Source organism: Apiospora aurea (genome assembly GCF_038362705.1).
Source record: "Apiospora aurea strain CBS 24483 chromosome Unknown utg000006l_segment0_segment0, whole genome shotgun sequence".
Classification (NCBI taxonomy): Eukaryota; Fungi; Ascomycota; class Sordariomycetes; order Amphisphaeriales; family Apiosporaceae; genus Apiospora; species Apiospora aurea.
Window position 1 is genome coordinate 453,422 of NW_027117393.1, and position 27,734 is coordinate 481,155.

Genomic DNA, 27,734 nt, shown 5'->3' on the forward strand with positions numbered 1-27,734 from the left:
GCTACACAAACTCCTCCATGAAGCTAGAAAACTCCGTTACACGAATTCTTAAGTTGCACCTCCTGGAAGTGCATGTGCTGTCCAGAATGTCACCATGGACACGGCAGTCGTGTTGCACAGCAGCACGAACCTAGGGGAAGGAGCGGCTATCAAGGTGGTCATAAAAAAGGAAAGGGCAATCCTGTGTAATGTGACAAGGCAACCATGGCCTTTGGCCTTGTGAGGGTGCTACGTCGTCCAAAATGCCTTGAGTGGCCACAAGCACAAAATATCCCAAGTGCATCCCATCCGCACTGGACCGCCCTGGGGAATGGGTCATGTTCTCATTTAACCGTGATAGCCCCTGAACGTTTACCAGATGACTCCAGACTAATCGCCCACATCTTCGGCACCCTGCGATCGATACCTTGCCCTATTCTGCACCGGTGCTCGGCTTCCAGGCCTACGTCAAAAGGGATGGGTAAGTTGAGATTGCTCTGGTCACCTATTATAGCATTACTTCTGGAAACAGATGGAAATTAATCAAGCATTACCTCCATGTAGCTTCCAACTTCAATCCTGTTGGTGCTTTGATGGACGGCCCAATGATGTTCAAGGCCGACGGCACCGGCGCCATGTACTTCCCGCAGGCTCCGATATCCACCTGCCCCGCGCTCCCCAACATCACGCGCCCCGAAGGCTTGACCGGACAGGAGGTGTTCGTCCAGACCTTCTTCAAGGGCCCCCCGACATGCAAGTGCTGCAAGAACTGGGTCGAGTACGAGCCGGAAGAGGCAACCCCCGAGATCAGGCAGAAGTACGTCGGCGCGGCCATCATCCAGTACAGATGCAAGGATCCCACCACCTCCACCAGAGTCGGGGGGCTCCGGCGCTACAAGGTCGAGTGGATGGACGTACTGAGCCCCTTGATCCGGAAGGAGATCAAGCCCCTCCTGGCCGGCCTGGGGTACGATTTTCCCAACGACGCGATGACCGTGCATGCCCCGTTCCAGGCGCTTTTCTTTGGCCAGGCGAGGATTTCGGACCGGTTCAAACAGCTCGAGGAGGGATGCGAGGAGAAGCAGCATCTGAAGCTCCTCGTCGATGTCATGAAAGACCTGTTCATCGATCTGGCCCCCAGAGTCAATGATTTCCTGAGAAAGGGGATCATCGATGGGGCGTATCTCTGGGCCTTATTTCCCAAGGGACAGATCGTGTACAGTCGACACCTCGGCCATGACCAGGCCTTTCAGGTCCAGCAACTGAAGGAGCGCAATCTATGGTGTCGGCACGTTGCCTTCGACGGCTCCGCGTTTGGATGGGCCTACGCCACCATTAGCATCCGTGAGTTCACTGGCACGCGCAGCATCAACGAGCTCGAGGTCTATCCTATCGCTTTTCATCCGAGACATGAGGAGTTGAAAGCGGAGTTGATCCAGCGTGGCCGGAAAAGCTTGGACTACCAAGGCATCTGTTTCCTGGACTATGAGGGCCAAGCAGAGGGTCGTAGAATGATAGTCAATGAGGATTATGACGACTATGAGGATGAGGGTTATGGCCCCGAGACCCTACATATCAAGGTACATATTTGACCATTCTGCCTCATGGAAGGGTACTAACCCAGGTTGCCTCCACCTAGGCCACAGGTAGAGTCGTTGTCGACGTGTTTCGAGGCGCCAATTACGTTTCCGTGCCGAGGAACCTGGGGACACTAACGCCGGGTGCTTCCGAAGATGCACAGCTACCGTTCCCACGTGGACGACGCTCTACCCCTGAAGAACAAGACATCTTTCGGAACAGAATCGGGGCCAATAGGCTGTGGCTGATGTTGATGTCTCCTAAGACCGTGGCATACCACTTGAAAGAGAAAGTCTGGGGTAATACTGCAATACTACTTTCCGTACTGATAAGAAACCAGACCAAGTATGCTGACGAAATTGCTATACCAGTGTCGGTTTCAATCGATGGCCTTTCACCAACCTCTTGGGTGGACAACGCTTTTGATCAGCTTGTACTGCCAGAGTCAACCAAAGATCTTGTGCTGACATTTGTGGAGTCTCACAAGACGACCCAGGCGCTTGGGAGTGACTTCGTGGCGGGTAAAGGTACGGTGTTTGTTTGCCCTTGAACCTTCACGGTAGTCACGCTTCTGACTCGATGCAAAGGCAGGGGACTCGTCTTCCTTCTCTGCGGACCGACCGGGACAGGGAAGACTTTGACCGTGGAATCAGGTACACATCACGTCCATGAGTGCTAAGTCTGTTCTTGCTAAGGCTCTTGCAGTGTCCGATAAGGTCAGGAGACCTCTGTACCACTTGCAGGCTGGGGAGATGGGATCAAAGCCAGTTTCGTTGAAGTCCTCGCTGCAAAAGGCTTTTCGGCTGTGCGAAGAGTGGGACGGCGTGCTGCTGGTGGATGGTGAGATTGCGGCTTCCAGTCCCAAGACGGTTGACGACCAGCGATTCTGACCCTGAGTCCAGAGGCCGACGCCTTGATACGAGATCGAGACCGGGACAGGCACGCCAGTGAAGGTCTCTGTTGTGGTCGGTGCATCCTTTCCTGTGTTCCAAGACTCGCCCCTTTTCCGTTTCTGTCCCCCCACTTTGGCAAGAGTGGTAAGTTGAACCATACTGACATCTCCGGCCAGTACTCCTGGCCACACTGGAGTACTACTCCGGCATCATCTTCATGACCACGAACATCCTCGCAGGCCGGGACCCCGCCATCGTCTCGCGCCTCGACATCCACCTCGAATACTCCTGCCTGGACTTCCCCACGCGACTGCAGCTATGGAGGAACCTGCTGCTGCCGCCGCCGTCGATCCTGCCCCAGCCTTCGCCGGCCGAGACGGACGATTCCGACGTGACAATGACACCGGCGGATGCGGCGGCGGTACCGGGCCACCACGGCCTGACCGAGGCGGACCTCCTGGACCTCGCGTCCTGGAACGTGAATGGGCGGGACATCAAGCATGCGGTGAAGAATGCGCGGAAGTGGTGCTATACCAAGGGGAAACCGGTCACGCTCGATGCGCTGCAGACGGGACTTATCACCACGGCGCCCAGGAGCAAGAGGGAGGAAAATGAGGAGAGTAACTTCGATGGCGGGAAAAAGAGACGGATTGAGTAGGATAGGGATCTCATTCTTTGGATAGGTCGTGATGAGATTTGTTCTTGTGGAAGCACTGAACCCGTGAACCTACTCGCCTCTGGTAGGCCTGACCACGGAAAGACACATGATGCTTATCTGTGGGCTGCAGACAGTCGTCTTGCAGCACCCAAGGCAATCTCGTTGCTACGTACTGGCATTCTAGGTATCCTGAAAAATGAACGAAATGGGCGGAAATAAGAAGCCTGTACCCTTAGCAAGTCCAAGCCCGTGATGGGGGGTGATGATCGTGGGATGGTGGTGAGCTCCAGATTGATGAGGAAAGCGGGCGGGATTGTAGTGGCCCCCACTGACAGGGCTGTCAGGCTGTTTGGGCAGGTCAGGCGCTAGTGGTACGCTGTAGGCCCCAACAGCTTACCGCATTTAGTGCACGCACCCCTTAATCCAATGCAATAAGTTGGGTCAATTACAACAGGTACGACGACAGGCTGGTCCTCACCGAAAGAAATAAGTTGAAACTCAATCTCGAGCTTCGGGACGGTATTCGTACTGTCTTGGACGTGTGAAATGTACAGTGCCGATCCGCGATCGTCTCAAGACGCCATCTCGTTATCGAAGGCCGACACCCCACCACCTTCTAAGTCCAGACTAGCTCCCATGATACCATCCCATCCCGTGCACTGATCTCAAGATCAACAAGCATGACTTGACCCATCGTCTCCTTTCATCTCTCTATATTCATCTTTCCTTTTCATCATCATCATCAAGACTCATCAAAATCCAAAGATGGGTTTCGGGAAGGAAAGAGACCCAATGCTGCCACCCTACAGCGCGACCGGGCCTGTCCCGCCAGCACCTCCACCGCGTTGGCGCAGGCGCCGACCCGCGCGACTTACACGGGCCCTCAAGTTCGTCGGCCTCGCGTGCCTCGGCTTCATCGTCTACGCCCAATGGCGGCAGATCTCAAGCAGTCCTGCGAACGAGTCGGCGGGCGGTCGCCGCAACCCGTCGCTGCTGTCGGCGGACAAGCTCCAGGCCGACCTGCAGACCTGCGCCAAGCTTCACAAGAAGCCGCAGGACCCCGTCGGCCTGGGCCGCGAGCGCAACGCGCGCTACGTCGACGGCCACAAGCCGACGCTCATCAAGAACGCCACCGTCTGGGTCGGCGAGCCGGCCAAGGGGACCAGTGCCGAGGATGCGTGGGCCGGCAAGGGCTACGCCTGGATCAACGCTGATGTCTACCTCGAGTACGGCCTGATCAAGAAGGTCGAGAAGGATATCTCACTCAAGAGCCTGGCGTCGGACACACTCGTGTGGGACGCCAAGGGCCGTCAATTGACTACCGGAATCATCGACATGCACAGTCACGCGGGAGTGGACTCGCTGCCCGAGCTCGAGGGCAACGACGACACCAACGAGATGTCGGCCGACATCACGCCCTACGTGCGCTCCATCGACGGTCTCCAGCCCCAGGACCACCAGATCCAGGTCATCAAGTCCGGCGGCGTCACGACGAGCCTAGTCCTCCCCGGATCCGGCAACAACATCGGCGGCGAAGCGTACCCCATCAAGCACGCCGTGGGCCAGCCCGACGGCCGCGAGGAGATCTCGGTCGCCGACATGCTGGCCGACCCGGACCGGAACTGGCGCTACATGAAGATGGCCTGCGGCGAGAACGCCAAGCGCGTCTACGGCCAGGTCGGCGAGCACGGCCCCGTCAGCCGGCTCGGCGAGTCCTGGGAGTTCCGCCGCGCCTTCGAGACGGCCGCGACGCTGAACCAAGCCCAAGACGACTGGTGCGCCCGGGCCGAGGCGCCCGGCGGCCTCGAGTCCGTGGACGGCTACCTGCCGCGGGACCTGAAGTGGGAGTCGCTCGGCGCCGCGCTGCGCGGGCAGGTCCACATCAACGCGCACTGCTACACGATCCCGGACCTTGAGGCTTTTGTTGATCACACCAACGAGTTCAACTTCTCGATCCGCGCGTTTCATCATGCGCACCAGACTTACCTCGTGCCCGAGATCCTGAAGCGCGCGTGGGGTCCCACCCCGCCCGCGTCGGCGCTTTTTGCGGACAATATGTGGTACAAAGCCGAGGCTTACATTGGGTCCGAGTACGCGGGCAAGACGCTCTGGGAGAACGGGCTGACGCCTATTTACGTAAGCGACAACCCGGTTCTCAATGCGCAGCATGTCGTCTTCGAGGCGGCCAAGGCGTTCGGATACGGATTGCCCTACGCGGTCGCCTTGGCCTCGGTCACAACAGCACCTGCTGAAAGGTTAGGCATGGGCGAACGTCTCGGCAAGATCAAGCCGGGCTATGATGCCGACGTCGTGGTCTGGGACAGCGATCCGCTCACCGTCGGCGCCGCGCCCGTGCAGGTCTGGATCGACGGGACGGCGCAGTTTGACGACCCGGTCGAGTTGGAGAAGCCGGTCAAGGGACCGATTGACCCGAAGACCACGTTCGACATGCCCGCGGGTGAGCCGACCGAAGTCGCGGACGTCGTGTTCACCGGCGTCACAGCCTCGTACCTCCCCGGCCTGGAAACCGCCGAGGGATCGTCTTCCGACAACAACTTGACGGTTGCCATCTCCAACGGCAAGATCACCTGCGTCGGCGCCTGCCCCGCCGAGCTCGCCGCCGCCACGCAGCGTGTCCACCTAAAGAACGGCCACCTCACCAAGCCCTTCACCGCCTTCGGCTCCACCCTCGGCCTCAACGCCATCGACGCCGAGGACAGCACCGACAACGGCCACTCGACCTCGCAGTTCAGCCGCGCCGCCGACGGGCTGCGCCTGGGGACCAAGAAGCTGCGGTACGCGCACCGGTACGGCGTCACGCGCGCCATCTCGGCACCCGGGTTCACGGGGGCGGGGACGCATTTCGGCGTCAGTGCCGGGTTCCGGACGTGGGGATACGACACTGTGCTCGAGGGGGGCGCGGTGTTTAAGGAGGAGGTGGCGGTGCATTATACACTACAAGAAGCGGCGGCTAAGGCCGGTGGATCAGGGACGGTTTCCGGGGCGGTGGGGGCGCTGCGGAGGAAGTTGCTCAAGGCTGTGGGCGACGACGAAGCTGCGGGAGAAGGCAGTAACGAGACGGCCGCCGACGCGTTCGCGGAGGAGGCGTATCTCGGCCGGGTGGTGCGCGGGGAGGTGCCGCTCGCGATCACGGCGCATAGCGCGGACGGCATCGCGGGCGCGCTGAAGCTGAAGAAGCAGGTCGAGGAGGCGTCGGGCCAGGCGGGGCTGACGATGGTTATCATTGGCGGCGCGGAGTCGCACCTGGTCGCGGACGAGCTGGCGGAGGCTCATGTAGGGGTCGTGCTGGCGCCGCTGCAGTCGTACCGGACGTCGTGGGACCAGCGGCGGGCGCTGACGGGGGCGCCCCTCACCAACGGGACGGCGGTGGATGCGCTGGTCAAGGCGGGCGTCACGGTCGCGATTGGGCTGGAGGAGGATTGGGTGGTGCGGGATTTGGGGCTGTTGGCGGGGATTGTGTACAGGAATGGGGAGGGGAGGGTGAGCGAGGGGGAGGCGTTGGAATTGGTGGGAGGGAATGTCTATAAGATGCTGGGACTGAGCGACAAGGATAAGAAGGAGAAGGAGGCGAAGGGGCAGGGGCAGGCGGTGGAGGATTTCTTGGTGTTTGAGGGGAGTCCGTTGGAGATTGGGGGGGAAGATTCGGGCGGTCGGGGGGAGGGGGAGGGTGGATTTGTTTGTATAAGTAGGTACGTGTAGGTATGCAGCCTCGGTGAGAAGGACCGGGATAGGAGAAGACAGGTAGAACCCAGTCACGCTAGGTGTTGATATTGGATGTGAAGAGATTGAATTCATTCACACACAGATCTTTCGCTCGAAGCACTTTGAGTGACGAACCAACATAGAGTTGCACAGTTTTGCTTTCAAGCATGACTGTCGCAGTGCACATGGTTCTTCTTCAATTCGAGTGTCAATCCCACCCCCTTTTCAGTACGCGAAACCCGCACGCCAATCAAGCAATGACTAACAAACAACATATGCTACATGCAACCAGTGGGTAAAAAGTCATGATCGTCCATCTCCAATAACGAGTTCAAGTTGACTGATGTGGCAAAAAAGCAAAAGTTAAGTCCCTCGAGCCGGATTTGAACCGGCGACCTGTGGATATACAAGTGTATTGTAGCAATTACAGTCCATCGCTCTGCCAACTGAGCTATCAAGGGCTTGAACCACCGGGGATTTCCCGCTAATTGGAAGGTTCGCTGCTATCGCAGGTCTTATCCTGGCCATTGGCTAAGCATGTTTCTACGAGACTTCTGCTGGTGGTTCACGACCTCGCTCCAGTAAGTAGCCTCAAATGACCCAAAAGTACCGAATGATGTAGGTGCTTATGGTCATGACCCACTTCGGACCCGGCTGGCTCGGGGCCTAGTGCCATAGCCGAATTCAACATGGCGATGATAGACATTATTCATGTTGGCCCTTCTCGCTGCCTACTTCTATCCCGTGAACCCTTCACGATGCAGCTGGCAAGCAACTCGAGTGCTCAGCACTAGCGTCGATTGAGTTGTCCTCAAGTCGGCGCCACTATCCTGCTAAAGGGGCCCGGGTAGCCACGGCCGGAGCCATTCGTCCTCCAGGCCCGCCACATCACATCATCATGACAGTACCACTGAGCGAAGGTTCGTATGGCGTAGCATGTGTAGCACTACGTCAGGCCGACACGCACATGCTGTTAGGCCTTATATAAGGGAGTTGCTCGTCTCCAAAAGCACCGAGCCCGACATCTGGTAAATCAGACTACTTGACCTACTTGCTCATTCCGGCGACCAGCTTCCGAAGGCCATTATAACAAGAAACCAGACAGAAGCTGTAGAACTCGCACGCGTTGAAACCAGCAAAATGTCGACAGGCGGGCCTCCTGCGGGTATTCACTCAGGCGGCCATGTGCGTTCTTCATCCAGCACAGTCCACTCGCTGCTTCCGGGCACACTTTGGCCTCTTCACTCCGCCCAGCCATAACATCTCCCGTACTAGTGACGTATGCACTAACCACTTCCCCCCTTCTTCACAGAAAGGCGACCGCGGCCTCGTCACCAAACTCAAAGACGCCATCAAGCCCAGCAGCAGCTCCGACAAGAAAGACAGCCCTTCCCTCCCCGGCGGCCTCGCGCACGAGAGCGAGGACCGCGGTGGGAGCGGCGTGCTCAACCTGTTCAAGCCCGGGACCGACAATACGGAGGGCAAAAGTGCCACGCTGGACGCGGCCCGCGACGCCACGGACAGCATCAAGAGCGGCGCGTCGAGCAACATGCCGGCCGACGGGCGGGGGTTCAAGCCGGGGATGAAGGGGGTTGGGCCGTCGAACCCGACGCTGACTTGAGAGAGAGAGAGAGAGAGGGGGGGTTTCAGGGGGTTGCGGATGATAAGTAACTAGATTTATAAAAGTGCCTATATGAGCTTCGACGCCCGCTGCAGAAACCGTGATTCTTAGTTTTTTTTGGCCCACCACCGCAGCTTTCGGAGCGAAGTCTCTCAATGATCTTGCCAGTACCGACGATGGCGGAGCAAACAGCAGTTAACGTAGGGGTCATACGCCGATTCCGAGGGGATGACGTTGGACCCGCCCACGACCACATAGTCCGTGCCCCAGACCCGGCCGTACTTGTCGCACGCGCTATCCTCCTGGCTGGAAGCTAATGGTGGGTCCCGGCATCCCGTAAACATCTGTCATCTCGTCGGAGTACGTCATCCTGCCCTTTCCTCCGGAGGCCGAGGACGGGGCGTAGGTAGACCATCGGAGATCTACCGCCACACGCCGGCCAACTGCTTCCGCTGTCGGCGTTGTCGCGTCATCGTTGTGGTAGATCTCGGCGTGCCACGGACACCGCTCCGAAGCGGGCGCGCCGACGTGGGGGGGCCGAGGCCCTTGGAGGGGGACGGGAATGGGGTCTCGCGCTTGTGCCGTCTTTCATCCGGATCCGTGCAGGATCCCTGGCGTCGAGAGCGCCCCGGCGCAGATGACGTAGGTCTTGGCCTTGATCAGAAAGTCCTTGTCGGTCTCAAAATCCCTGCACAGAGCACTCCCCCACTCGGCCACCGCCGGAGAGGTCCCCCCGCGCACCAACTTCGTGAGCCGCGTTTGGCGATGCAGCGCAAAGGTAAAGAGGCTAGCCGTTGGCCTCGGTGTCGAGTTGCGCAAGAACGATGGCCGCGCGGGTCCATTCGAGGTCGCCCTCCTCGCCCGATCCGTTCCGGGCGACGGGGAGCGGCATCGACACAATCTCTCGGGCACCGCCGTCGTGGTCGGCGGCCTGCAGGGTGCGCTTGACGAGCTGGTGGCGGATGGAGCCATCGATGGCGGTGCTGCTGATCCCGAGGCGCTTTTCGGCTTCGGCGTAGAGAGTAACCCACTCATCGCCGTTGAACAGCGAGCACCGCTCTAGCTGGGGATGTTGTCGGTTTGCGGAGAAGGTCCAGGGATGCGAAATGTCGTCAATAGCCACTTGGCCAGGATGGTTCGAGACATTGAAGGAGCCAAGGCCACTTTGTTGGTTGGCAATCCGAGAGCCTCCGCCACCTTGAATAGCGCTGTATTTCTTACATTGGCCTCAATTCTCAAATTTGCTCTGGTTTGGGTAGCTTGCGACATACCTGAAAGGATCCATGACATTTTCTGGTGTTCACCTTGCGGTTCATTAGACCGAAAGGCAACCGGAGCGGAAGTCTGGAGCAACTCACTTGTCCTTAATTTCGGTCATGTGCACCGCAATCCCGGCACCGATGAGCTTGCGGGCAGAGGTAACACCGACAGGACCAGATCCAACCACGGCGGTGTCGGTTTCGGTGACGGGTCCGGATATATTTGGAGACATTGTGCTATTGATATAGTGGTTTCGGGGGCGACGTAAAGTAACGCAGTGTGTCAGGCAAAATGACTGCCACGATATCGACTTGCGGGCAAGAGTTGTACCAACTACATGAGCGGGGAAGGGGACTACTATATAGGTTCTCGAACCGCTAGGACGTTTTCCAACCAGATGGAAACGCTACTACACATCTGGACCCCGGATAGATAATAGTTAGGCATCAGGGCAGTAGAATTATGACGTTGCTGAATCTCATTACCTGCAGAAATCATGAACATTGCAAACCCTGTCAACAGGCTTCCCTGGTCTGCAATGCATAAGAATACGGCCGTTGCATTGGTGGAAAGGGTTCATCATGATGGATTGTTATGCACTATGAGATCGACCATCTCATGAACATAGAGGTTTCGCCTGCACTGCAGGCCGTAGTTGGCGGTCAAGATGCGTTGGCTGCATATACAGTCCGGGGTCTGAAACTACTGAGCAGACGGCAGAGAAAAGAGAAACAAAGACGATGAACCAATTGGATAGTTCTACATCAACATGGGCTGCATCTTGAAGAAGGGTGTTAAAGAGGAGACGACACGAGACAGTACTGAAAAGCTTCAATTATCGGTCCTCTACGAGCTTTGTTTCTTCAGTGGAGACATGATTAACGTCGTCCTCGTCATCTGCATCGGAAACACAACCCTGCCGCCATGAGCATGCCGCCGCCACCAGAGCCGAGCCGGTGCCGTCGACGCCACTGGTGATTTTCTGGCAGAACGGCTGGTTCTGTTGGTGCTGCTGCTGAAGCAACTGCAGTACGAAATGGTTCCGCTGTGCCTGCTGCAGCCTCTCATGCTGCAGGAATTGCTGCAGCATGTCCGTCTGATGTTTCTGCCTCTGGGGGAAAGACTGGTGCTGCTGCTGATGCAACTGTGGCACATTTTGTTTCTGTGGCATGAACTGGTTCTGCTGCCCCTGTTGCTGCTGGGGCGACTGTATCAGCAGCAGCCCCAGTACAAACTCATTGTGGAGCTGCTGCATCGCGAGGGAATGCTCGTGCTGGCTTTGAAGCAACTGCAGTAGAAACTAGTGCTGATGCTGCTGCGTCTGAGGCCCATTGTATTCACCCGTTCTCTCGTTGGTTCGGGCATCCGTCATTGGATTTGAGCAATTGCGTACCATGCTGCAGGTTCCCAAAGTCGCCGAATCTTCGTACCCGGGCGGGTCATCCTGGGTCTCGAGGCTGCCTTCAGAGACAGAGGTTGTCGGAGTCCACTCCTTCGCATGATCACCGGTGGGAGAACGATGGCGACCTCAGAGACGCTTTACGAGAGGAAGATTTGGTACCCAACTCAGATGCAGCTTGTAGTTGCCCGAAGAAAGTAAGAATGGATGCCAATGGCGTTGTGCTCGGGAAAAAAGGAGGCAATTGCGTTCGAGTCCAATAAACATTCCAGTAGCTGAGCGTGTGCTTAAATGGACCGATTTGTGGCCCATCTCCGATAGCGGGCGGTCTTGAGAATAAGCTCAAGTCGGCCGACAAGAAACCCGGGCTCGACTCGAAGGTATTCCAGAGGTCGATCCAGTCTCGTGACCAACCTTGACACGCATGACTATTGTAGTTGCGGCAACTTGTGGGTACATGGCTTGACCAGAGACGCGAAACGGTACTGGGCGCAGCCAAGGGCAGACCACAGGTTTGAAGCGGGATTGTCGAGCAACTGTGTCGGCATCTTCTGATATTGCGTCTAGGTAGCGTACGCAAGCGACGCCATCTGGAAATCCACGTCGCAAGGAAGCCATATTGGTTTATATCGGCTTGATGATTCTCTTCTGTGACACTCGGAGAGAGAGAAAGAAATGAAAGAACCAAACAGAAGAATGTTTCTCGGAAAGGAATGGCACAAACACAATAATGTAAAGAGTGGTAGAAACACGACACACACACATACGTCTGCGGGAGAGGAGAGACTTTACCTGACTTGAGTGGTGTTGACGCTTAGTGGTTGCGACAGACGACAGTGTTCCTGGGTAGATGATGGACGACAGACGACAGATAGTTGCTGAGTTGACGGTTGACGGTTGACGGATAATGGAAGACGTAAGAGTTTGTTTAGTTGACGGACGACGGTATTGGTCTTAAGTCTCGCGGATGGCGTGGTTTGGGGACCGCAAATGACGGTATAGACTTGGGTACCCGACAGACAGCGTTGCTTGGAAACAGCATTGTAGTTCGCAGGCAGCATCGCAGTTCGAAGGGAGCGTGGTTGCGTAGAAGGCAGCATTGTAACTCGCAGGCAGAATTCCAGTAGGCAGGGCAGCGTTGTAGCTCGCAGGGCAGCGTCATTGTGTCAAGTTGGGCGTTGCTGTTTATCTCGCAGTGGTAATAGTTGAAAGAGGTGCTTCTGGTCGTGCAGCACACCAGATCCGAGACAGCTGTGTGTGGGCAAAGAACCATGGACCGTCAAGGAGAGGTGTATGACTAGTGTGTGTTGGGCCTCACCTTTATGCACAGCGCCGTGTGTGGTGGTAGAGTACAGTCGAGGAAGAAACTCGGACATCAGACAGTCAGGGGTAGGTAGGGCTAGCAACATCGATAGCCCAGTGAGTCTCAGAAATCGGAAAGGGATGAGGATGCACGCCTACCTACTTCTTGACCGGCTCTCTCAGCACTCTCTGCTCCTGGCATTACCGGGTTCTGTCGTCGGGAAGTGCATGGAAGAATTGAGAGGTATGAAGTTGAGCAAACAGCTGCAGGGTCGGTCTGGTGCTGTACCTGCGACGGCTGGCTGCACTGGGCATACAATAGCAGTGATCGATTGAAAGACGTTGACTAGGTGCTAGATAGCAAGCAATTGATGATGGTGATGTGTTTCATGCTTGGGCATTCGGTATGTTTGAGCGAGAGGTCAACACACACGTGCCTTTTGCGGTTGGAAGCAGTTGCTCGCGCCAAACGACATTTTGGACCAGGCCGAATGGGTTTGCCTAGAGGAGTTGCCTAAGTACCTACATTAGGTACATGTAGGTAGGTACATACTTATTTATAAGTAGGTACCTGCATGTAGTCAGGTATTTCGACCCATGAGTCTGCTGCCTGCATTGGTGTGTACTTACCTCTTCTGTACATAGGTACTTAATGTAGGATTGGGATTCGTTACCTGCAACGGGAACCTTCTACTGCCGATTTCGGCAGAAGCAACAATCGGGATCTGGCCCAATGCTCAGTACTGGCTGGATTGGGCGAAGAGGACCTCCAACCCCTTTTTGACAAGGCCATTCTGGCGGGCCGTTCCTGAGCGGCGATGGGCTGCGGAACGGCCCAGGTGGCGATGGGCGTCCCTTATCTTCCGGTGGTGTCCTGGGCTCCGGAGGCTTACCGGTGCGACGTGAAGTTCAGCCACTCCGGGCCAGTTGTTGGGTGATAACGTGAGCCTGTCAAACCCGGACGGACAAGGAGCCGTAAACAACGAGCCCTAGGCGACAGGACTGGGGCTACTTTTAGCAACGCTTGTTTACCAACCAATTTCCTCGCCTGACACTCTTCTTTCCTCTTTCGTTTTGGGTCTTTACATCGTTCCGTTTACACACTAGACGATACTGGGGGCTATCTGTTATAATAATCATAAACCGTCTCGCCTCGTCTCCGTTATTCAGTGCTAAAGCGTACGCCACCAATCATGAGCCGTTACGTGTAGTGTAAGGTCAAGCCTAACCTTGAAATTGAAGAACAATACAGCCGTTATGCTGATGCAAACGGTTCGTTATGAATGGTTCTATACCCGATGAGATCATATTTCTAAGATTCGCCCGCATGTAGGCCGCAGCTTGCGGTCAGGATGGGTGGATGCATGTGCAGTCAGGGGCTTAACTTTACGGGGCAGACGGGAGAAGAAAAAAAGCGCAGCAAATACAGCAAACTAGACTTTGCATGGCCTACTGAATCACGCATAGTAAAACACATTTCCCTCAAACAGTCTCCGAGCAGTCCTCGAGACGATGCACCGATCAATCTCCAACCCCCTTTCGCCGTCCGGACGCATCCAATTCTCAACCTCCATGACCCCGCTGCTATGTGCGAGCCTAATATTTCTCTTCGCAAGGACTTGCGTGTCTGGGATGGCTTCTTCCGGCACCCTCGCACCCCATAGCGAGCTGCCCTGGCCGTCATGTAGCGATGATGGACTCGGCGTCCTCTCGGGGCTCGGCGGTAAGCCATCAACCAGTGGCAATCCCATCATCTTGCCCTTCTTTGAGAGCCGGTTCGCCACTGTCCCCTCTACTGCGACGGCACTGGCCAAGCCCACACCGCCCGTGAGCTGTAGACTCGGGTGCGGCCGCCCCATGCTGTACGCCAAAACCTGGACATCTGGTTGATCAGCCGTTTCATCTTCCTTGCCGCGGAGCACAGCGGACAGTGGTGTTGCCGCCGGGGGCCGCGACACGTATACCAGCTTTGGCGTCCCGCGCACCAACGCCGCGGCTTCTACCGTGGCCGCCAAGCCCATGTGGACAGCCCCGATCCTCCGGATGGACTCCGCCACCTCCAGAGAGAGCGGTGAGTCCCGCGGCTGACTCCGGATTAATGCCGGCAACGTATCGGCATCGACGATGACGAACGGGTTCGCCGCATCGATCAGCGTCACTTCCACGCTGAAGGGAGGTATCAGGCCATCCCCATGCTCGACGTGAATCCGCTCGGACCGCCTGCCGGTCGGAAAAAGCGCACTCGTCATGCTGCCCGCAGGATCCACGAACGCCACTTTGATCTCGCTGCCGGGGCCCTTGACGCCCGGGATCCTGTAGGGCCCATCCTCGACGACATGGCCGTCCTCGTCTACCTCGACGGACTCGACAATGAGTCGTTCCGTGTTGGTGTTGAAGATGCGGACATCTACCGACCGCCTGTCAACGCGGGGCACTGGCGATATCGGCACTGGAACCAAGCCTTCCTGGATGGCGAACGGACCGACCCCCGCGCACATGTTCCCGCAATTCCCCGTCAAATCGATCGTCTCGTCTCCCACCGCGACCTGGACAAAGGTGTAGTCCACGTCGACGCCGGCCCGGTCCGAGGGGCTCACGACCGCTACCTTCGACGTAACGCTACTGGCGCCCCCGACGCCGTCGATTTGGCGCACGTCTTGATAGCGCGAGCCCATGATGGCCAGGAGCGGCGCGGCCCAATCTGACTCTGAGGGCGGGAGGTGGGCGCGGTGCAGGAAGAGGCCTTTGGAGGTGCCGGCGCGCATGAGGACGGCCGGGATGGAGCGCCGGGTTCGGCGTTTGGGGGGCACGGTCATGTTGGGGAGGAATGGCGGCGGGGGAGGAAGACAAGTAATAGTATCAACGACCTGGTGAAGATGCTTCTGTGCTATGGAATGTCGTCCGGGGTCTCTGAAGAGGGACGAGCATGCGAACCGAAAAGGGGGCATCAGAAGAAGAACAGGTTGCCTACTGGATAGACACACAGTGAATATCAACCCTATGCCTACTGGTGCCCCAACCTCATATATAACTCTCCGGTACAACTGAGACCATCAATATTCCCTTGAACGGTGTCACGTTCAGATGGCATGTTGGTGGATTGGTACCCAGGATAGTATCAACGGGTAGCTAGTGTGTCCACGGGTATTCTTCCCGCGGGAAGGAATTCTCACCAAGTGTGCTCCACATGCGCCCCACACGCCATATAGGGAGACATGACCTCGTGGACCGGCTCGTTTGCCTTTGTCGGTACTTAGTAGAAGGCGCTATCCAAGGCGGAGCCGTTGAAGCCGAAAAGCAGGTCTTCGAATGACGCGGTTGCCGCCCCGGACGCTCCCCCGCCCGGCAGAAAGCCGATCCAAGACGCCACGTTGCCGTCGACGCCAAGCCGCGCATCCTCGGGGTCACTCATCTCACCGAAACCGCCAAAGTCACGCATTCCAGGCGCCGCTGCAGTGGCAGGTCTGTGTGGCGGTATGTGGTGGCCCTCCATCTGACCCGGGCGGCCTGACATGTCCTCGTTGCCGTCCTGGCCACGCGCGAAGCTCTGGATGATGCCATCGATGTCGGACCACCCTGCGGACGGGGATGTGGAGCATCCGGAGAACATCTGACGATCACTCCTTGCATCCGCCACGCTTGCCTCGCGCGAGGAACGGTTGCCGACCTGTGGTACCTGCCCATCAGGATTCGGCGGCTCCGGGTGCACCCGGGCTTGCGTTGTACTACTATTCGGCGCAGTTCCGGCCTCGGCCAAGCGTACGCCGAGCTTCATGATCAGACCTTCCACGATCGTCTTGGCCCTCCGCACGGCCCAGTTCGTCTTCTGGTTGTCCCGGAACACCCCGAGGCAGGTCTCGAGGTTCTCGCGGGCTTCCGAGGCCGTGCTGCGCCGGGCCGCGATGCGCACGTGGATCGTGGCGGCGACATAGGTGGCGTAGGAGATAAGGTACGGCGCGTGGCGCACGGAAAAGGTCCGATCATAGACGCGGAGGAGGGCCGATATGCTGTCAGCTGCAGACGCGCAGATGAGGAAGGAGTTGACGGGGATGGAGCGGGAGGTGTTGTAGAGATGGCCATCGGCGACGAAGGGGCGGTGGAGAAGGATGGTGAGGACGTGGTACATGGCACTAGAAGACCTTAGTTGGAAGTATGTAAAACCTATCCGGAGCAGAGGAAAGGACTTACTGCAAGCTGAGGACATGCGGTGGTGGAATCTGGGTGGACTTGACCGGGTCAAAAGTGAGATGTTCCGGTAAACCGTCCTTCCAGGCTGCGAGTTTGGAATTGAGACCTTCAAGCACCGCACATAGATCGACTGCATTTCGGTCGAACGTTCGCTCGGTATAGATACAGCTCAGGATGTCGCTCATGACGACCGATAGGCGACACAAAGAGGTGAACGTCGATACGCTGTACGCCGGGCTTCCCGGATACTGGGTCGACTTGACGGAATACGCAAACGGCTGCCAATTCTGAAGCTCCTCGTACGTGTCTAGGAATTTGATCGGGACCGCGGTGTCGGACTCTCGGAGCGTTGCCGGGCGGCCTTGGTATAGACTCTGGATCTTGTCGACCACTGACTCGGCCGGTCAGCCATCGTTGTCTCAAAAGCCCATTGTTTCCAACACGACAAGCTCGGGATACGTGGTTAGACGGGTTACGTACCGAATGCACCCCAGAATACCCTCCTCCGGACCTCCACATCCTCATCGGAGAACTTCCGAAGGCTACCTGATAGATCCGGCGCATCGACATGCATCCCGAGATCAATAATCATCCGAAACGCCAACCCCGCGTACAACCACGCAGCACTTCTCTCATCCCCTAGTGCGAAGAGTGAATTGGTCATTACCAGCAGCGCCTGGATAGTAGTAATCTCGCTCCGGTCCAGCGCGCTTCCGAGCAAGGTTCGCACGCGCTCGCGGAACCGCCAGCCCGCGGTGCGGACATCGTCCGGGTCGCGCCGGACCTCGCGCCGCGGACTGAACTTGGACGCACCGAAGTAGATGGCGTTGAGCAGGATCTTGGAGAAGTAGGGGCCGCCGCAGGCCATGTCGCGCATGAAGGCGGGGCGGTAGGTGATGAGGAAGGAGTGGTGCTGCCGGTTCCAGTGCAGGAAGAGGAGGTGCATGCCGAGCTCCGGGTCGACGCCGTCAAAGTCCAGCGTGCCGGCGCGGTAGTTGAGCTCCTCTAGCTGGCCTGCCCTCATCCGGAAGGAGATGTATTAGCTGTGGGTTCTGCAGGCATCGCGGATCCAGGGAACAAGTAACGTACCTTGCTTTGCGGCTTCGGCCACAAGCCCCTTTTCGATCCATTCGTCCGGCATCCGGGGTCTCGCTTCGGCGGCTGAGGTCCGCTCCTGGATGGTTTCCTCAAAGAGCGTGCTGGTGCGGCCATGGTAGCTGGAGATGCCGTTCGCCGAGACTACCATTCGCGACACGCCGGGACGATGGGCGCCGGCGGAAGATGGCGTTTTGACGCTGGATGATGGTCTGCGCAGCGCATTTGCAGTTTGGTCGTTCGGGAGACTGACTCGGGCTTCATGCGCCGGCGAAGGCGCGATCTCGTCTCCGGGGCCATCATAGTCCGGACTGGTAGCATCCTCTCGGGGCTGGGTTGACGTAACGCGAGCTTGATGCCCGGCCGTGCCAGCGGTTCTGACTTCTCTCCGCCGGGTGCGATCCGAAACACGTCTTGGCACCACCGACGAAGAGGCTTGTTGATTGACAGATGGAGAAGCCGTCAGGGGCTCGTAAATGCAATCCTTGCCATACGTCTTGCAATTGGCGCATGTGGGCTGCTCCGTGTTGCATTTGATCTGGAGGACGATCGGATCAGCTTCGAGTGGAGTGACAGCGCCCCTGCCATTTCCGCCGTCGGAGATCCATCCCATTGGGGCAGATGACCTAAACCCACCTTGCGCTTGCGGCAGAATGTGCATGCCTCGAGGGCCCGCTTTCGAGGCCGTCCGGAGGCCGTCTTGGATCTTGATGATGCCGGATCCATTGCATGGAACTTTTGATGTGTAAGCGACGGGCGGAAATGGAAGCGGCAAAGGTGTGGAGTTTGGGTCATGACATAGCCGGGGAAGGATGTTAATCCCGCGGGAAGCAAAGCTGCTAACCTAAGCATGTGGATTTGGGGTTCGCACGGGAAGAGCCGTGATTGGCTCGGGCGAGTTGCCGCGGGAATAACGAATAACGCTCCCGTCTAGTCGCATCCTTGGCACATATTCCACGACGCAACCGAGTCTCGCGGTTCATAGAAAACATGCTCGGCTCGGTCGTGAGTCAATGCGATCTGCCTTATACCGATACCGCGTACTTGGGCCCAGCCATCCCGCGGGGACGGTTGTTGGTTCGCGAAGGCTTGGTATCGAACTGACCTGCTTTTTTCTCCTTGACACCCCGCACGCCGCGCCTGAGGCCATTCCAGGATCCATGCGATCACAGTTACAATATTGGTCTCGAAGAGGAAATGTTTGCAACTGATCCTTCAGTTGGTGCCGGTTTATCTGGATCACTCACGGCAATGCTCGGGGATAATAGAAGGCGAACAAGGGTCACCTACCTAACCGATGTGGTATTTTTGACAGACACAGGCTTTGACAGACACAGGCAGTTCAGGACTGCCTATAAAGATGTCGAGTATTCCGGGAAATAAAGGGTTCTGGTGGAGACCGTAAATCATCACGCTCTGTACTAATCACATTGGCCATATCGCCCCCGATCTAGCTCCGAGCCATGAGTAGTCCACCGAGTCTCGAAATCCATGATGGCATCGCAAAGGAACGCGGCCAGGCCAACGTGGAGCAGCTCGAGGAGAAGCCCGAGACAGATCCCAAGTCCTCCCCGCGCGAGATCCAAGGGCGCTTTGATCTACTCCGAGACCTGGGAGACGCGGAGATGGAGAGACTGGGCAAGAGGGTTCTGAAGAAGATCGACATGCGCATGATGCCTGCCATAACCATGATGTTCCTCATGTGGTACGCTGGATCTTCCGGCCCTACTTTCCCCGTTTTATGAGTCTCTGACCGATTGATTGACACATGGCAGCTACCTCGATCGCATCAACGTCTCCAACGCGAGACTGGCCGGTATGCAGGAAGACCTTCACATGACCGACACCATATGGAACCTTGGCATCTCAGCCTTCTATATCGGCTATCTCGTTGGTCAATTGCCCGGGAACTTGTGGTTGGCCAAGGCGAGCCCGAGGTGGTTTCTCCCGTGCGCCATGCTTGGGTGGAGCACATGTACCATTTGCACACCGGCTTTGACAAAGTGAGTTGGTCGAATCCTGGATATCCCGAAGAAGGAGGTCGGTCGCTAACTCTGACGGATCTTAGCGGTGCCGGGTTCGCTGCCTGTCGCTTTTTCACTGGGCTGGCAGAAGCCCCTTTCTTTCCTGGTATTACTTTGAGTACGTTGATTCGTAGGAGATGTCTGAAGCTGGCCATCCATTCCTTATCCTTATAACCTCTCATATCTAACCCTTTCAACAGTGACGTCTTCCTGGTACACCAAGCAAGAGAATCCGACGCGCATGGCCATCTGGCACGCCGGCAACACCATTTCCAACATCATCTCCGGCTTCCTCGCCGCCGGCATCCTGACCACCATGAGCGGGGTCGCCGGGCTGCACTCGTGGCAGTGGTTCTTCCTGATCGAGGGCATCGCCTCCATCGTGGTGGCCCTAGGCGCTCTTATGTTGCTCCCCGACTACCCGCACAACACCCGGTTCCTGACGCCCGCGGAGAGGGAGATGGCGCAGTACCGCGTCCTCTGCTCCAACGGGGGTAAAGAGGAGGGGATCGGCGGGACTTGGGACGGCGTTAAGGAGGCAGTCAAGGATCCCTTTACTTGGTTCTTCTGTCTCATGCATTTCGCCCTCGTCACGGCACAGAGCTTCAAGGACTTCTTCCCATCAGTAAGTCTGAGGCATTCCCCTATTCCGACTTCTCCCCAAGGGATTCCCGGACTAGTTACTAACACGTCATCCAGATCGTCAACACCTTCGATCTTGGCGAGCTCACCACCTACTTCATCCAAGCCCCACCCTACGCCTTCGCCTTCGCCTTCGCCTGCGCCGTCGCCTGGTCCTCCGGCCGCCGCCAGGAGTCCTTCTGGCACATCGTGCTGCCCATCCTCGGCAGCGCCGCGGGGTGCGCCGTGCTCATCTCGACGACCAACGTGGGCGCGCGCTACTTTGGGCTCTTCCTGCTGATCTCGGGCACGTACAACGGGCTCAATCTGCAGCTGTCGTGGGAGACAACCCTCGTACCGGCGCCGCGCAGCAAGAAGGCGGCGCTGATCGCGATCGCCAACTGCATTAGCCAGGTCAGCCACTGGTTCAGCCCCTATTTCTGGCCCCGGGCCCATGAGCCTTTTACCGTCTTGGCGGGGGGCTGGTCCTGGTCGGCTGCCTGCTTGTCGTAGTGTCGGCTGGGCTGGCGAAATGGCGCGCGACTAGGTTGAATAGGAAGCTGGATGAGGCTGAGGGGTGGTCAAAGCACGGGGGCAGTGAAAGGGGCTGGAGATATGTCACTTGAGCTCATGTGCCTAGAGACGGAAAGTCCAATGAGGGAGATCAGTAGTTTGAGAGCCGGTTCCAATGGTCCGCCTCCTTCCCTATACATTTACTTTTGCCTGATTGGGGTCTCCCAGCATCTTTCCACCTCGCGTCTCGACTTTTTCGTATCCGGTACAAAGGTTGGGGAAGTCATAGATAGATGGCGCCCTAAGGTACCATACGCGTGCTTCATCAGACTAATCTCTCACTTATAAAGCAGAACGCAGCCTAGCCGCTGTCTTGCAGCCGCAGAGAGTTGACGGTGGTGGTGATCGGAAACTGGCCGCGGAACATACGGAAAAGGTCTAAAGAGTGTTGACCGGTGGTGATTACTGGCGTAGCTTCGGCCATAGCAGGGTAGGTGGAAGATTCCAATATGTAGTACTCCACCGATTGCGACATCCATGCATCTCACGTTTACCGTCTGGTGGATAACCCTTGCACACCGCTGCCCAGCAGGAGATCTCTGGAGCGCAATTCGCCTCCCAGCGCGAATATCGCAAATGCTATGCCGAGAATGGAAGTTAGGTTAGGGTCCGCTGCAATATCAACCGGGGGTCATCTCCAATTGCAATCGAGGCCCTGCGCCACTAGCTTTTCGGTAACCTGACCATAGGACAATTTGGGGTTCTGGAAAAGTGCCGTGCCACTATAGCCTAGGATTGGTCATTAAATGACGGCCACATCCTATCTAGGACCCGTGGACGGTTCGTCTAACACAAGGGGATATATTCTTGTCCACCCGGGTCAGCGCTTTCCTTGCCAGGTCAAAATTCCCACATTTACGAGCTTTCCGGTATCGTTTCTGAGATAGCTCGCCTCTTCACATCTTCAACCAAAACTCTGTTTCGCAGTTCCAGTTCCAGTTCCAGTTCCAGTTCCAGTTCCAGTTCCAGTACGTCAAAAGGAATCATGGCGACAGCGACGATCAATGTCGGCAGCCTAACCACGACTTTCACGCCCACGGCCACGAGCTGCCTATCGTGGTATATATAGCCTGGAGCAACAACCATACTTGGCTTCAGCATGGAACTGTTGGTCCCGCTGCCCCGGAGTGCTTCCCCGGCGGGTATAATGCCGTGAATGGCTATTACTCTCCGGGCGTCTGTCCTCAAGGCTACGAATACGCCTGTAGCGCCGGCATAGAGGAAAGCGCGACTGTTGCTACATGCTGTCCTAGGTAAGTAAGAATCCCGAACCCGAGAAGCGCATTTCGACGGACGACCATTGACTCCCGTCTGGTCGCCTTAGTGGCTTTGTCTGTCAGACCCGGCCGACTGACGACCTCAACGTATGCTACACGAGGTTCTCCTCCAACTCCTTTCTGACGGTCGATGTGTGGACGACCATGCCGGGGGAGAAATCGGAGTTCGTGAGTACGAAGGCCTTCAGAAAGGACCAGTGGGGAATGGCGCGGGGACTCGGAGTCGTCGTGAGGAGGTCCGGAGACGATCCGACATGGCCCGACGCTACAGGGGCCTCGGTTTCCATCAGCCGGCCGACGGTTGCCGCTGAGAGTAGCCCCAGTGTTGGATTAAGCTCCGGTGCCAAGATCGGCATGGGTGTGGGTGTCTCGCTCGGTTTGGTCTTGATCGGCGGTGCTGTCGTCGGTTCAGTCCTGCTTGCAAGACGCCGGAGGCGGGACCGACAGAAAGAGGAAGCCGATCGGAAGGCCGGATCAGGGGGTTAGGTAGACCTTTCCCTGCAGAGATAAACAGCCGGACGCATTTCGCTGAAATGGCCGGGGCAAACGACGGAACTATTGGTCGACATCCGAGAGAATTACCGGCATACGCAGAGCCGACAGAGCTCGACGCAGTGGCCGGAAGGGGATCCGGCTTCAGGCAATGCGCTCTTGGAAGCGTACTGGGTTAATTGGATCGCTGATATTAGACAGAGATCGGTGACACGGAATGCATACTTGGGAAGCCATTGGACTTTATTACGCTGTCTGTATCCCACAGAGGCTATAGAAACAAGTACATGTAAATGTATGGTTTCACGACCATAACGATGTTATTTCCAAGATTTCTAATACATCCATGTCGACCCGCTCTTCCGGTCTTCGCCGGCGGCGATGTTCTGCTCCTCAACCGCCACGCCACGGTAGCCAGTAGACTGTAACACTACGATATCATCGCCCGATCCGGTCATCATCCCCTCGTTCTCAAGGCCCTCTTTCCCCTCCTCATCCTGGACGAAAATCCCAAACTGTCTCGCCTTTGCTTCATTCTCGGCACCGTGCGGCCTCTCTCCTTCTTCATCCGGAACCAGCCCCCACCCCATCCACAGCCGCCGTCCCGGACATCCACGCAGCGAGTCCGCGATCCTTGATTCTGGTGTCAGTTGCTGTGCATCTGGAGGCATGCGGGAGAGCAGATTCCCGCCCGCTACGAGCGCCGCGACTGAGGCGATGCTCGACAGCTTGCTGCGCGGCAGCACGTCGGTGCGCGGCAACGTGACCCAGCCGACCACGAAGAGGATGAGCGCGGTCGCCAGGACCGCCTCCAGAATGCGCGTCGCCGCCGCGTCCTGCACCATGCGTCGCCGGCCGTTGGGGTCGGTCACGGTCGCGTTGTAGAGGCGGTCGGCATCGGTAACCTGATGATCCGCGCTGCATAGTCCCGACGACGACGCCGCTGCCAAAGTAACGTTGGTCCGGTTGGCCGGGGCTAGCTGGGCCGAGATGTGCTGGGCTACGATGATGCCGTGGTGGTGCTTGATGGCGTCGGCGACGCGGTCGATGGCCGCGGAGTCGCCGAAATCGGCCGTGGCGATTGCCCAGGGGGACGAGACGAGCAGGGAGAAGAAGTTGTCCAGCAGCTGTGGGCCCGTGTTCAGGCTGGCGATGCAGCAGCACCAGAGGGTAGACCTCGGTATCGTTCGCTCGGACAAGCGCCGTGTGGTTTCCTCGATTGGTCGTGGCGGGTTCTGTAGATCGAAGTCGAGGTCTATGCCTACAAACGTCGCATCCACATCTACGACCTCATAGGCCATGTTACATCCTAGAGCGGCTGGCATGGTTCAGACTAGGTCGAGGTTTGTGGTCGATACTACCCCACGTATACAGCAAATCACTGCAACCGAGGACTGATACCGAACCGAAGTAGGTCGCCTTCTCGGAGACGGGGGGTTATGTTACGCTGTGGCTGTTTGTGGCGAGCGAGTTCTGTGTATATGCAATCCTCGCCTTCGATCAGGAGGTCCAAGGAGTTCTGGTACGCATTGTGGTAAGATGCAACCCCTATCGGCAGACCGCCCCCCACCCCCCTCTTCCGTTAACCCTTTAAGTAAATGTTACTTAAAAATTAAATAATAAATTAAATAAATTATTTTTTATTTTACGCTAGTAAGTTTTTATTAAACGCGTATAGATATAAGAATTATATTTTAATAACTATTTTATTTAATTAAAGATTTAAAGAGATATTTTTATATTAAGAATTTTTTTAACGTGGTTTACCACTACGCGACGTATATTACTTAGCGACGCACTTTAATTTAATTCTAATATAATTAAACTTTAACGCGTAATACTTTTATAATTATAATGCTTAATTAATCCTAAAAAGATCGGATAGTTTTAATAATTTAAGCGATACGAAACGGACCGAATTAAATAAGTTAAAAAGTAGCAGTAAAAACTTATAATATACCCGAATTAATTTTACGTTATCGAATTTACGGCTAAACTTTAGAGCGCGAAATCCGATCGAAACGATATAAAATAAATCTAATTAAAAAAGAGTTACTTTATAAATATATAATTAATTTAAATATTCGAAGGATACCTCTCGATTTCGTTAGTATAGAAAATATAGCTAATTTTTTTATCGCGTCGCGCGGCGGCGACCGCGTTAATAAATATTAAGTTAAGCGTTTTATTAACCGTAACCCGGACTTAAAAACTAAAATAAATCGTCGGTACGATTATTAAAGAGCTTTTTACGAGGATTTTAAAGTTATTTTTACTTAGTTTACGCTAGTCGCGAATATAAAGGCGAAATATAAAATTATCGACGAAAATATTTAAAATTTCGATAAAACCGGTTTTATAATAGGTATAATCGGGTTAATACTTATCGTAATACGCGCTAAACGGCGTGGAAAGGCGAAATCGGTTTAGCCTAGTAATCGGGAATAAATAACGGCGATTAAATATATTAATTCGTAAAGCTAATATATTCCGCCGTTTTTAATCGTTTAAAGTTAATATTATTTTACGAACTAGTCCCGCGAAACCGATTTACCGGGCGATTAAATAATTAAATCGACTTTTAATAGCTAGATTAATAACGAAATAAGCCTAAACTAAATTAAGTACTTTGATAAATATATTAAATCGTAAACGAAAGGTCGCTACCGCCTCTTAATTCTCGACGGCTACGAGAGCTATATTTCGGCCGAATTCGAAGTATACTATTAAAATAACGATATTATTATTATTAATATACCTCCCTATTTATTATACTTGCTTTAACTTTTCGATATAGTATTTTATTTACTTTTAAAGCGTGCTTATTCGAAAAAATCGAGCTATTTATTAAAGCTTTTATAAACTATATTATTAAGCTCGAGTTCTTTATTACCTTTAAAGCCGCGCATTTTACTGTTTTTACGAAAGTTAATATTAAATTTAAATTTAACGTATTTAATTTAATACCTTATAACTTTAACGAGGTAATTAATAAACTAAATATGCGTCTCCGAACGCTTATATTTAATTTATCCCGTTTAAGGACGGCTAATACTTACGACTTTTAAACGTCGTTTAACCCTTAATAAATAACTAAATACTTTATTTATATTAAAAAGAGGGTGTTTATTTATTAAAGAAACTCTCTAACGCCGATTTTAAATATAGTAAACTAAATAGCGAAAAGTATAATTAAAATAGTTTATAGTAATATAGTGCGTTAGCCTATACGTTAATTAGTGTGGAGACTTTACACTAGCCTTATTACCCTATTATTAAAACCGATTTACCGTATCGGCCCTAGCTCGATTTTCTCTTTCCTTTCCTCTTTGTCGTAAATTCTATTTATTTTAAGACTTGTTTACAGCCTCGTTTTATAAAAACTTAATTACGTAACTATTTACGACCGCCCCTTTTATTATTTAATAATATAATATTTTACTTAACTATCCGAATTAATTAATACTATTTTCGCCGCCGTATAATAAAAAGTAAGTATTAATTAATTAACGCTAAACCTTTTAATACCTAACGACTTATTTTAATATACACGCGTTATAGCGCGTAACGAAAATAATCGCGCTGCTACGGCGCACCTTGAAATAGGCCTTTGGTGGCCTTGCCAACCAGAGTAGGGCAAGGGCATGCGAGAGATAGCCCGAGCGCCACCTAATTTTTCCCTATTTATTTAAATAAAGAAATCGTTCCGGTAAAGCTAAACCTTTTCCTTTTTTCCCTATTTTTTTCGGTTTTTTATAATAAAGTAATAATTTATAGCTTTACTTTTTAAATTATTATAATTATAATATTACCGAAAAAGATTTAATTTATTAAGCTTAGGAAAACTTTACGAATATCCTACCTTTTTAAAAACTAGAACTTAAATTAATTTCGATTAAATAAGGTAATTAATTAAAATAACCGCCGGTTTAAAAAAACGCGATGCGCGCGTAAAATAGGCCTATAAATCGGTACGTTTTAATATCGACGATATTAACCGCTCTTTCGCGAACTTAAAGAAACGTGCCGCGCGAAACTCTTTATTAATTAAACGCGCATTTTTCGTTTATTTTAACGTAAACCTAATAGACGTAAATAATTAAAACGTTATTACCGGGCGCGAGGGCGAGGACTTATTATTCGATATTAAAAACGACTTAGAATAAAAAATTACCGCCTTCGAATTATCCTATTAATTATATTAAATCGAGGCTAAACTTAAACTATAAACGTTTTTTTTTTTCCCGATAACTTTTTTAATATTATGAACGAAAATGTCGAGAAAAAGATTAAACGATTAATTATTATATATAATCCTTATTATAATACCCCCGTAATACTTTTCGTAGTTTTTATCGAAACCGCGAAAACTTAATAGTTTAAACGCGAAGGCTTAATTATCGAAGGATATTTCGATAAAATATATAAAAAAACCCGACCGTTATTTAAGAGGAGTTTAAGCTGCGAACTTTTTTTATAATAAGCTTTAAAAATTAAGCCTTTAATTTAATAAAGATTTCTAAAAACTTTGATATTAGTTTAAAAGAGAGTTATATATAAATTGCCGTTTTTGGCGAAAAGGATTTAAATAACGACGTTAATTAAGAAGATGGTTAAGATAAAGGACTAAATAAAGACGGTAAGCTTACCGAGAAAGAGAAAGATTTTATGCTAATCGTTGTAAAGAGAGACGAGGAAATCTAGTAATTAAATTAATATATCGTTAATCTCTTAATTTAAAACCGAGGAGTCTCGGTTTAAATAAAAGGAACGACCCGCACCGGCGTTACGTTATTTAGTAGCTCTAAGCGAAACATTAAAATATTCGACCCCCCCTTATTTATTAATAAGAAAGACTTTAAAGTTAAGTTCGATTATTAGTTTATAACTTTAAAAGGTAAATTAAAGACGAATATTAACTATTACCTTATCGATAAAGATAAATATACCTATATTATTAGCCGGGTTAGCGGTAAAGCCGCTAAGAATTTATACCCCTTTATTATTAACGAATAAAACGACCCCTTAATTAAAACTTTTAAAAACCTCCT

General features: G+C 53.8%; 11 protein-coding genes across 11 annotated transcripts; 5 read left to right on the top strand and 6 right to left on the bottom strand.

The window, feature by feature from the left end:
- Window positions 1–204: 204 nt before the first annotated feature.
- PG986_008751 (ATP-dependent zinc metalloprotease FtsH) lies at window positions 205–3,108 on the top strand (the record flags this gene model as incomplete). Its single annotated transcript, XM_066844973.1, has 7 exons — window positions 205–219; window positions 369–460; window positions 512–1,559; window positions 1,898–2,084; window positions 2,145–2,210; window positions 2,263–2,397; window positions 2,627–3,108. 7 exons carry the CDS (start codon window positions 205–207, stop codon window positions 3,106–3,108), a joined length of 2,025 nt encoding a protein of 674 aa, XP_066697371.1.
- A 792-nt stretch (window positions 3,109–3,900) lies between these two features.
- Window positions 3,901–6,828, top strand: PG986_008752 (amidohydrolase; the record flags this gene model as incomplete). Its single annotated transcript, XM_066844974.1, has 1 exon — window positions 3,901–6,828. One exon carries the CDS (start codon window positions 3,901–3,903, stop codon window positions 6,826–6,828), a length of 2,928 nt encoding a protein of 975 aa, XP_066697372.1.
- A 1,143-nt stretch (window positions 6,829–7,971) lies between these two features.
- PG986_008753 (uncharacterized protein) lies at window positions 7,972–8,452 on the top strand (the record flags this gene model as incomplete). The annotated part of the gene is made up of 2 exons (XM_066844975.1): window positions 7,972–8,016; window positions 8,144–8,452. The coding sequence occupies 2 exons, from the start codon at window positions 7,972–7,974 to the stop codon at window positions 8,450–8,452; spliced, it is 354 nt and encodes a 117-aa protein (XP_066697373.1).
- Window positions 8,453–8,604: 152 nt separating this feature from the next.
- PG986_008754 (uncharacterized protein) lies at window positions 8,605–8,867 on the bottom strand (the record flags this gene model as incomplete). Its single annotated transcript, XM_066844976.1, has 2 exons — window positions 8,605–8,796; window positions 8,817–8,867. 2 exons carry the CDS (start codon window positions 8,865–8,867, stop codon window positions 8,605–8,607), a joined length of 243 nt encoding a protein of 80 aa, XP_066697374.1.
- A 7-nt stretch (window positions 8,868–8,874) lies between these two features.
- On the bottom strand, window positions 8,875–9,944 carry PG986_008755 (uncharacterized protein; the record flags this gene model as incomplete). Its single annotated transcript, XM_066844977.1, is given in 5 exon segments — window positions 8,875–9,063; window positions 9,095–9,196; window positions 9,276–9,668; window positions 9,724–9,796; window positions 9,811–9,944. The coding sequence occupies 5 exon segments, from the start codon at window positions 9,942–9,944 to the stop codon at window positions 8,875–8,877; spliced, it is 891 nt and encodes a 296-aa protein (XP_066697375.1).
- Window positions 9,945–10,547: 603 nt separating this feature from the next.
- PG986_008756 (uncharacterized protein) lies at window positions 10,548–10,967 on the bottom strand (the record flags this gene model as incomplete). The annotated part of the gene is made up of 1 exon (XM_066844978.1): window positions 10,548–10,967. The coding sequence occupies one exon, from the start codon at window positions 10,965–10,967 to the stop codon at window positions 10,548–10,550; it is 420 nt and encodes a 139-aa protein (XP_066697376.1).
- A 2,903-nt stretch (window positions 10,968–13,870) lies between these two features.
- Window positions 13,871–15,229, bottom strand: PG986_008757 (methylitaconate delta2-delta3-isomerase; the record flags this gene model as incomplete). The annotated part of the gene is made up of 1 exon (XM_066844979.1): window positions 13,871–15,229. The coding sequence occupies one exon, from the start codon at window positions 15,227–15,229 to the stop codon at window positions 13,871–13,873; it is 1,359 nt and encodes a 452-aa protein (XP_066697377.1).
- A 437-nt stretch (window positions 15,230–15,666) lies between these two features.
- On the bottom strand, window positions 15,667–18,309 carry PG986_008758 (uncharacterized protein; the record flags this gene model as incomplete). The annotated part of the gene is made up of 4 exons (XM_066844980.1): window positions 15,667–16,543; window positions 16,602–16,992; window positions 17,082–17,615; window positions 17,691–18,309. The coding sequence occupies 4 exons, from the start codon at window positions 18,307–18,309 to the stop codon at window positions 15,667–15,669; spliced, it is 2,421 nt and encodes an 806-aa protein (XP_066697378.1).
- Window positions 18,310–19,159: 850 nt separating this feature from the next.
- On the top strand, window positions 19,160–20,854 carry PG986_008759 (major facilitator superfamily domain-containing protein; the record flags this gene model as incomplete). The annotated part of the gene is made up of 5 exons (XM_066844981.1): window positions 19,160–19,401; window positions 19,472–19,699; window positions 19,765–19,838; window positions 19,921–20,345; window positions 20,420–20,854. The coding sequence occupies 5 exons, from the start codon at window positions 19,160–19,162 to the stop codon at window positions 20,852–20,854; spliced, it is 1,404 nt and encodes a 467-aa protein (XP_066697379.1).
- Window positions 20,855–21,865: 1,011 nt separating this feature from the next.
- PG986_008760 (uncharacterized protein) lies at window positions 21,866–22,677 on the top strand (the record flags this gene model as incomplete). Its single annotated transcript, XM_066844982.1, has 2 exons — window positions 21,866–22,167; window positions 22,239–22,677. Coding segments are annotated over 2 exons (741 nt in total), but the record flags the coding sequence as incomplete, so codon positions are not given.
- Window positions 22,678–23,018: 341 nt separating this feature from the next.
- On the bottom strand, window positions 23,019–24,008 carry PG986_008761 (uncharacterized protein; the record flags this gene model as incomplete). The annotated part of the gene is made up of 1 exon (XM_066844983.1): window positions 23,019–24,008. The coding sequence occupies one exon, from the start codon at window positions 24,006–24,008 to the stop codon at window positions 23,019–23,021; it is 990 nt and encodes a 329-aa protein (XP_066697381.1).
- Window positions 24,009–27,734: the final 3,726 nt, after the last annotated feature.